The sequence below is a fragment of the Sabethes cyaneus genome, chromosome 3, assembly GCF_943734655.1.
Source record: "Sabethes cyaneus chromosome 3, idSabCyanKW18_F2, whole genome shotgun sequence".
NCBI classification, from domain to species: domain Eukaryota; kingdom Metazoa; phylum Arthropoda; class Insecta; order Diptera; family Culicidae; genus Sabethes; species Sabethes cyaneus.
In genome coordinates this window covers 4,488,101-4,497,317 of record NC_071355.1, presented here as the reverse complement: position 1 = coordinate 4,497,317, position 9,217 = coordinate 4,488,101, and the positions used below count along the sequence as shown (strand labels likewise).

Sequence of the window (9,217 nt, the reverse complement as noted above, 5' to 3'; positions counted from 1 at the left end):
TGGTCTCCTCGAGCATCGGCCACGTTTCATGCTTGTAGAGACAATAAACCTTTGCACAGTACCTAACCTCAACTCTGGTTTGACGTTTTTGTGTGTTTTGTTTTGATTCCCTTTGGAACCTAGTTTTATTGCTAGTGGGCTTATTACTTGTAATTCGTACCATTTGTATGCGGAAACCGGAAATGCCCGACTTTTCCGAAGCAGAAAAATGATAGCAGTTCAGCACAACATATATTTTTGTCATTTTTGCAGTTTTTTGCTTCTGGGTCTTGCGAATAAGTAATCAAAACAAACCCCACAACACTGTCAAACCTGGGTGACGTTTAGGATCATATGGTTTTGGTTTGTTTATGATCTTGACACTTACTGGTAACGACAACAGGTATTAGTAAAAGAGAGACAGAAATATATTTGCTTTTTATATCACATATTTTCTGGCAACTGGTTATGCGATTCCGTGTAAGTATGAGCGGGTACCACAAGTGTTTCCATCTTCTTCTTCATAACAATGTAAACAACAACAAGCTGCACTGCTCGAATATAAACCATAAACTGTCGTCATAAATTGCCTTATAGAGTGTTTGCAGATTGCATACGTATTGGAGAGCTGTTGGGCAGGGAAAAGTAACAGCTCCATATAAACTATACGGGCTGGAAAGGGCGAGATTTTTTAAATAATTTAATTTCTTAATTTAAAACAGAAATTACTGTTTGTGTTATATGTATAGCAAGGTAATATATCTGTTTACTAAATAACAAATCTATTTGTTCCGGCGGTTACGGAACAAAGAAAAACGACCACTGACTTTCCTTAGCAACGTATGTATTTGTTACAAGCAGCTTTAAGCTATAAACATAATTTGGTTTCATTATTTAGCATTTACAAATATAGGTGTAACTTACAATTTTTCAGTGTCGCTATTGTGTAAACCGCATGAATTTAGCCGTAAGATGTAGGTTATAACTGTAACTATTGATTGCATGTTTAATTTTAGCCTAGGTTTTAGTTTAGTTTTATTGATTCTGGTACTTACTAGTTTAGAAATAGCAAATAAGAGTAGGTAACTTGAATAAATTGTAGATTTAACGAGATTTTCACTAGTTTTTAGCGTAATTTTAAGTAATTTTATGTAGGTTAAGGAATTGCACGTCTGCCAAGCCACTATAAAGGTTGTTTACGTTCTATCTTCTCCCCTGTCATGACAAGCCGTTTTACATTCTGTCAGCTTGACACACTGTCTGTCAACGCTTCACGTCAAGCAGCACGTCGCGGCGCATCGACCTTATCGGCCAGAGTTGGTTTATGGGAGCTAGGGTTCCCATGCGCAACATTCTCCCCCCGTAACACTGGTCATCAGAGCCAGTTTTACCGTCAGTCTGAACTTCCAACACAGCCAGTTTTGATACAGGTTTACGCAGTATTCCTTTTGTGGTCTGAACAATAGCTTGCCGGATTCTCCCGTCCTTCCCAGCCACAGCCTCCAGGATTCGTCCACGCAACCAGCCGTTTCTTTGGGAATCGTCTACTATGAGAACCAGATCTCCATTCGCGAGAGGTTTCACTTCACCGAACCATTTTGTCCGCTTTGTCAGCATCGGCAGATATTCCCGGATCCAACGCTTCCAGAAAATGTCAAGCTGGTGTTGAATTTGGTACCAGGAGCTTTTGAGTGCCAACGCAGGGTCAGTGAATGCTGTCGCGGGTTGAAGCACACCATTGGAACTCCCTAACAGGAAGTGGTTCGGAGTCAGGGCTTCTTTTTCAGCAGCATCCAGAGCCAAGTAGGTAAGTGGCCGTCTGTTGACAATTGCTTCAGCCGCGACGACCAGGGTTGCCAATCCTTCATCATCCAGCTTGCTATTATTGTAGTACGCAGTTTCCATGGCAGTTTTTATCGACCGTACCATCCTCTCCCACGCTCCGCCCATGTGGGGTGCTGCCGGTGGTATGAAGATCCATTTAGTATCGGTATTAGTGAACGTTGCAGCCAATTCATGGTTTATAGCTACGACCTGTTCCCTAAGCAGCCGCGCGGCCCCGACGAAATTTGTACCATTGTCCGAGTATATCTCCGCAGGTGAACCGCGACGGCTAACGAAACGCGTGATGCACTTCACAGTCGAGGGCGTAGAGAGAGAGTATGCAACCTCAACGTGGACGGCGCGAGTAGTTAAACAGGTAAACAGGCAGATCCAACGCTTCGCAGCGCTTCTTCCCACTTTCACCACCAGCGGCCCAAACAAATCAATGCCGGTGTAAGTGAACGGTCGAACGAACGATGCTAATCGCGCTGGTGGGAGTGGGGCCATTCGCGGAACCTTCGGCGTCGCTTTTATTAATTTGCACCACCAACACGCGGTTGCAACCTGCTTCACTACTGTTCGCAGTCGAGGAATGTGGAAATGCTGGCGAATTTCATTCACCACTGTTTCCGAATTAGCATGACGAAGCGCACGGTGGTAGTCGTCCACGATCAGCTCGGTAACCAGATGTTTTCTCGGGAGGATCACTGGATACCTTGTGTCGAATTGAGTATGCGGGGCAGCTCCAATCCTGCCATCAATCCGCAGCACTCCGAACTCATCCACAGCAGGCGACTTCTTGAAAAGACTGCTAGACTTTGCCAGTTCGGTTCGTCCCGTTGACAACGCGATCATTTCTTCGGGATATACTTCCCACTGAACCATCCGCATCAGACTGTTCTTCGCTTTCTTCAGCTCTTCCTGTGTTAGGTGTAGAATTTCCGGCTGCTCTCCCCGAAGTCGACGACTTATATTGTCAATAAAACGATGCACGTACGCTACAGCTCTTGAAAGACGTCGCCGCTTAGAGAAGCGATTGAATTCCACAACCCTGTCCGGAATAAGATGTTCTTGGACTACATAGCACGACCGTAGCTCTTCTTCTGGAGGTATTAAAGATGTTCTTTGCTTTGGCCAGTGCTCTTCGGGTTGCGAAAGATATTCAGGTCCTGTAAACCAGACGTCGGCAGCTGCCGGACACGGACATTTTCCCCACTTCGTAGCCGCATCCGCCGGATTCAACTTACTGGGAACCCATCGCCACTGTGCAACATCCGTTGTAGATAGCAGTTCCCCAATACGACAAGCCACGTACTGCTTATACTGGCGATGATCGGCACGTAGCCATGCTAGAACCGTTGCGGAATCACTCCATAGAACGCATTGCTTTACTTCGACGGTGTGGCTCTCTAAGACCGATGACATCAAGCGGGTTCCTAAGACCGCTGCTTGCAGCTCCAAGCGAGGGATCGACAACGGTTTTAATGGTGCAACTTTCGTTCTAGCAGCTACTAACGAACATTCTGCTTCACCGCTAGGTTTGACCACCCTGAAATAAGCGACAGCGGAGAACGCGACTTCACTCGCATCGACGAAGACGTGGCGCTCAAGAAATTCGTAGAGTTGCGCGTTCGCTCCGGCGAAGTAACAACGAGGAATCCGCAGGTCCCTGACCTTCGGAAAGAGCCCCGTCCACCTGGTCCATCTGTCGAATATATCGTCTGGTACTTTCTCATCCCACTGCAGTCCAGCTCGCCAAACGTCCTGAAGAAGTATTTTGCCGTGGACTAGAAAAACACTTAGAAGACCAAGTGGGTCGAAAATTCCCATCAGGCATTTCAGTAGTTGCCTTTTGGTTGGGCGTCCTGCGCTATCAATCACTTGCTGAATTTCGTCTTTCATTTTCATGGCGAATTGCAGCTCATCGTTCACCGTCAGCCACAGCATTCCCAATACTCGATCACTCCCTTCGGTAGGTTTCAGGCAAAGGCTCTTGCTATCTTGCGGATCTTCCTCCTTCATCTCTCTCAACACATCTGCACTGTTTGATAACCAGTTTCGGAGCTGGAAGCCTCCCTGCTGGTGAATGAATCTAGTTTCATTAGATACGCGCGCTGCTTGCTTGTCGTCTTCGAAGCTGTCGAGAAAGTCATCGACATAATGGTTTCTTACGATTGCTTCGACAGCTCGTGGAAACTGGGTCGCGAACTCCTCGGCATTTTTGTTTTTCACGAACTGTGCCGACGCCGGTGAACTTGAAGAACCAAAGGTGACAACGTCCATTAAGAACGTTTCCAGGGTTTCCTTTGGGTTGTTCCTCCACAGAAAACGTTGTGAATGACGATCCTGTTCCCGTATCGATATCTGGTGGAACATTTCTTTAATGTCTGCAGAAACTCCCACTCTGTACTGGCGAAAACGAGATAGCACAGCTGGCAGTGACGTAAGTTGATCTGGTCCCTTAAGCAGCATGGAATTTAGGGATATTCCATCCACTTTAGCTGCCGCGTCCCAAATCAATCGAACTTTTCCTGGTTTTCGCGGGTTCATTACCGCTCCTAGCGGCAGATACCAAACACGCTTTGGGTCTCCTCGGGACAGTTCACTTTCAGTCGCACGGTGTGCGTAATCTTTCACTTGATACTCGGCTATTTGCTTTCTCAGATTTGCAGCTAGTTCGGGATCTCGAACCATCCTGCGCTCCAGACATTCGAAGCGCTTGACTGCCATACCGTAGCTATCTGGAAACTCAACATGGTCATATCTCCACAGTAATCCTGTTTCGAATTTATATCCAACCCGGACGGTCGTTCCTTCCATGATTCTTCTGGCCCGCTTGTCTTCTTCGGACTCTAGCTGCGGCGATGGCCTCGCTCCCACATCATCTAACGCGAAATAATCCCGTACTAAACTGTGTAAGTCCTGGTCACTGACACACTCACACGCATGGTAGTGGAGCGTGTGCGTAGTTCCTCTGTCGCTGCCACCAAACACACACCATCCCAATCTGGTTTTTACGGCAACGGGCTCGTTCTTCTTGCCTTCTTTCACCTGTAGCGGCACCGTGAGACTTAAATTATTCACGCCTATCAGCAGACGAGGTACGGCTCTCTCGTAGCCAACGATTGGCAAACCCTTGAGATGACGGAACCGATTGGCTAGTTCATCGTATCGAAGACACTGTTCCGGTAGGGTGAGCTCTTTAACGGTACGAACATCATTCAGGGTGAACTTCTTCTGACTAGTCGCACCTCTAATTTTGATCCGAACTTGCTTCGACTCCGACTCCACTCTGGTCACATTTCCTGTCCACTTCAGACACAAAGGCTTCGTCCATCCGTCAATGCCAAGTTGCTCAACCAGCTCATGTTCGACCAGTGATAGGGATGACCCATCGTCCAGAAACGCAAAGGTCTCGATGGTGGCTTGAGGTCCATAGATAGTGATCGGAATTATACGAAATAAAAGTGACTGATCGGACTGTCGGTGGGTGTGGTTTTCTGCATTCGAGGAATCCTGTACAGGGTCCGAGTCCCTGCTTGAACGATTCGAATGGAGTAATGGGTGGTGACGGTATTTACACCCTTCAATCACGCACTGCGTGGCGTTTCTGCAACTTCTCCTACCGTGTGCATTGAAACAACTACGGCAGAGCCCATTGTTTTGAACGAACTTCCACCGGTTGTCAACGGAATACGATCTGAAAGCGGCACACTCCGAGACTCGATGTCCCATCTTCTTGCAACAAGCACACCAACGCTCATTTTCGCGAGCTGGATCGCGCATCTGTTCCGTCTCATTGATGTGGGTGTTCACTGATCCCTTTTGCTTCTGCTTTTGGGGACCGCTGCTCCCCGCAGTGTACATAGTAACTCTGCTAATTGCAGTGATGACTCCTAGCATAAATTCCCCGAAAGTTTTCAGATTGACCACCGGGTGTTGTTGTAAATAATCTGCCCACTGCATTTTGGTGTGTGTGGGAAGTTTCTCTACCAGTTCCATCAACAGAGTCGGATTCGAAAGGTGATCCTGCTGTCCAGCCGCTTCAAGATGGTCACATAAACTGCGTACCGCCATGCCGAAGTCAATGATAGTCTCCAATTTCTCCGCTTTCGGAACCGGAACACTACGCACTTTGTCTAATAGAGCACTGACTAGCAATTCCGGCCTACCATATAGTAAACGAAGGGTATCAATCAATTGGGGAACCGAATCGGGGAGCAGTAACCTACTTTCAACAGACTGGTACGCGGGTCCTTTAAGACAGCGTTGAAGTCGCGCGAGATTCTCGGCACAATTGTAACCGCAAGCCAGCGTTGTGTTCATAAAGCTGCTTATGAATATCGGCCAATCTGCGGGATTGCCCGAAAACATTGGCAAATCGCGAGGCATTACCTGTCGTGCAGCTAACTGTGACGGGGAAGGAGTGAATTGTTCAACGGGCGGAAATCCCGGTGGCAAAGGGATATTACCTGCCGGCAAAGTCGGGTTCATATTATACGGAAGAGTCGTATTGGTTCCGAGCGGCGGAACAGTTTCGGGAGGATGCGAGTATGAATTGAAAGTAGAAACCGTGGCTGATGGCATCAAGTGCCCAAATTGCTTCATCATTTGATGGAAGGAGTTATTATAATTTGGTGGCAAACTGTGAATTTCGTTTTGATATACTGGTTGTTTACCATGCTGTACTACGGGGGGATTTTGGGTATCATCATTACCTGTCGGATCAGATACCTTTCTAACTGCTGGAACTGTCGTAGAAAACGCGCCGGTTTGCTGCTGCTGTTGCCTCTCGATCAGTTTAGACTCCGGAACCGCCGAAGGGAACGCGCCGACTGCCTGCTGCTGATCCCCACTGACGTGTTTCGGTTTGACCGTCGAATTTAACGGTTGTTTGTTGATGTCGGGAACGATTGGACTCGGTAACTTATCATCCTTAGTGCTCTCCGGGACGCGTGAGGTGTTCTGTGGAACAGGCGAGGCTGCTACTTGCTCTTCCGATTGGAGATTTGGCGCGCCTTCTGTCTGCTCAGCACATTCATCTTGCCACTGCTGTACCCTTCTGTTGCTCGACCGACCGCTAATCCTGCTCCGGTTGCTAGCTACCTCATCTAAATCATTCATCTCCTCTTCCAGTTGATGCTTCTCGGCAAGGTGGCGTTTCTCCAAAGCCTGCTTCTCCTCCAGCTGTTGGAGCTTCATGCGCTGGCGAGCTGCTCTAACGCTGGAAGTGGTAGTGCGGGACGAGACACTCAAAGGCATACAGTTACGGCAACTCCAATGCCGATCCGCAACAGACTTTGTCACTTCAGCGCATGACATATGCCACCAAACTTTACACTCGTCGCATTGGACCATGTCATCCACCTCATCGGGACGGTCACAGTTGGCACAATTGTTGGCCTCATTGCGTTCGGGTGTATGCATATCCGACTGGCCTTGCTTTTCCATAATGAAAAATTCTTAAAGGTTTGTTCCGGCGGTTACGGAACAAAGAAAAACGACCACTGACTTTCCTTAGCAACGTATGTATTTGTTACAAGCAGCTTTAAGCTATAAACATAATTTGGTTTCATTATTTAGCATTTACAAATATAGGTGTAACTTACAATTTTTCAGTGTCGCTATTGTGTAAACCGCATGAATTTAGCCGTAAGATGTAGGTTATAACTGTAACTATTGATTGCATGTTTAATTTTAGCCTAGGTTTTAGTTTAGTTTTATTGATTCTGGTACTTACTAGTTTAGAAATAGCAAATAAGAGTAGGTAACTTGAATAAATTGTAGATTTAACGAGATTTTCACTAGTTTTTAGCGTAATTTTAAGTAATTTTATGTAGGTTAAGGAATTGCACGTCTGCCAAGCCACTATAAAGGTTGTTTACGTTCTATCTTCTCCCCTGTCATGACAAGCCGTTTTACATTCTGTCAGCTTGACACACTGTCTGTCAACGCTTCACGTCAAGCAGCACGTCGCGGCGCATCGACCTTATCGGCCAGAGTTGGTTTATGGGAGCTAGGGTTCCCATGCGCAACACTATTTTACACAAACAAGCTAAAATGCGGTAGAAATGATCAAAACTGTAATTATTAACTATGTTAGCGGGATAAAACTGAACAAATATCGATAGCCAGCGATTACTTTCGAACAATAAAACAATAAATTATACTAAAATCAATGCTACATTTAGTTATTTCGAAAATTTATCATCCTGTTTCCAATTCAAGCACACATTTTAAAAATTTGCTGGCAGTTAAGTCAGCGGACGACGAAAATTATTCTGTACCTTGGTGACAAAGGAATGTCTCTTTTGTTTACTGTTGTTGTTTGCCTCATTTTCAAGCACCAACACACACAGACAAAACTGGAAAGCTCAATAGACCCAATGAGCGCCTTGGGTACATTTTGTTCGTGGGCTTAATCTGTTCCACCGTTCCACCGCAATTACTTGTGAAGCCCATACCCGAACTTTAAACCAAAATTTCTATTTCAGTTAACGCTGGTAAACGACTGAATAATACGTTCCGTCGGTGCGTTGTGCACGTGTAGGCATAAAATAGACCACTGTAGTTCATAGCCTCTTATTCAGCAACTCCTATTTAGCAAATTTCGAACCGTAGAAATATTTCAATTTCATAATAATATTCTTCGTGCTTTTGTAAACAACACTCTCCCGTGGTAACTGACTCAAATGATCTCTAATTGGAGTGTCCAGGTTTTCCTTAGCGAAGATATTTCCATGCTCGTCCGTTGACTGTATTCGAGCGCCTATTGGTATTCCAAACTCAATCGATTCTGATACACACTTAAAAAAAGTGCCGAAGTCAGCAAAATTTTGCCGAGATTTGGACAGCCGAGCGTTCGGTAAAATTTTTTATGATGCCAAATGTTAGTAAAGATCCGTAAACGTCGAATTGCAAAACTGAATTTTTTACCGAATGCTCGGCTGTCCAAATCTCGGCAAATTTTGCTGAGTTTTTTAAGTGTGTACTATTGAGTCGATTACCGCTGCTTGTAATGATGAATCCAAATCGTCTCTAGTATCTACTGCTATTTGCTTCGTTTGTATTCTAAGAGGTAGTGCTTCTTCGACATACTGATAAACCGTAAAAGTCTTTGTTGAACTTTCAATAGATCTATGTATACCTAGAATCTCTGCATGTTTTATTTTCTCAGTGAATTCCGATCCTTGCATTACATGTTTTTGTTTATCGTGGTTTTCCGACGACAAATACCTCTTAACAGGCAATTCGGTTCTTTTGAGTTTTCCAATGCGTATATCGTTGTGTTCGACTTCAGGATCCAAGGGAATAATTGTTGTTTCCCGGTATACATCCAACATCTTCTCGCAGCATAATTTAGTCGGGGGACTTTCCACGACAGAAATAATCGAATTACTACTGAAATCCAAAT

General features: G+C 45.6%; 1 protein-coding gene across 1 annotated transcript; it reads right to left on the bottom strand.

Annotated features, from left to right (window-relative positions):
- Positions 1-1,242: 1,242 nt before the first annotated feature.
- On the bottom strand, positions 1,243-7,254 carry LOC128744249 (uncharacterized). Its single transcript, XM_053841104.1, has one exon. It carries the CDS (start codon positions 7,252-7,254, stop codon positions 1,243-1,245), a length of 6,012 nt encoding a protein of 2,003 aa, XP_053697079.1.
- Between the last annotated feature and the right edge of the window lie 1,963 nt (positions 7,255-9,217).

Bases quoted from the DNA above. Each gene is read 5' to 3' on its own strand.
- LOC128744249 (XM_053841104.1), bottom strand. From the start codon at position 7,254: ATGGAAAAGCAAGGCCAGTCGGATATGCATACACCCGAACGCAATGAG.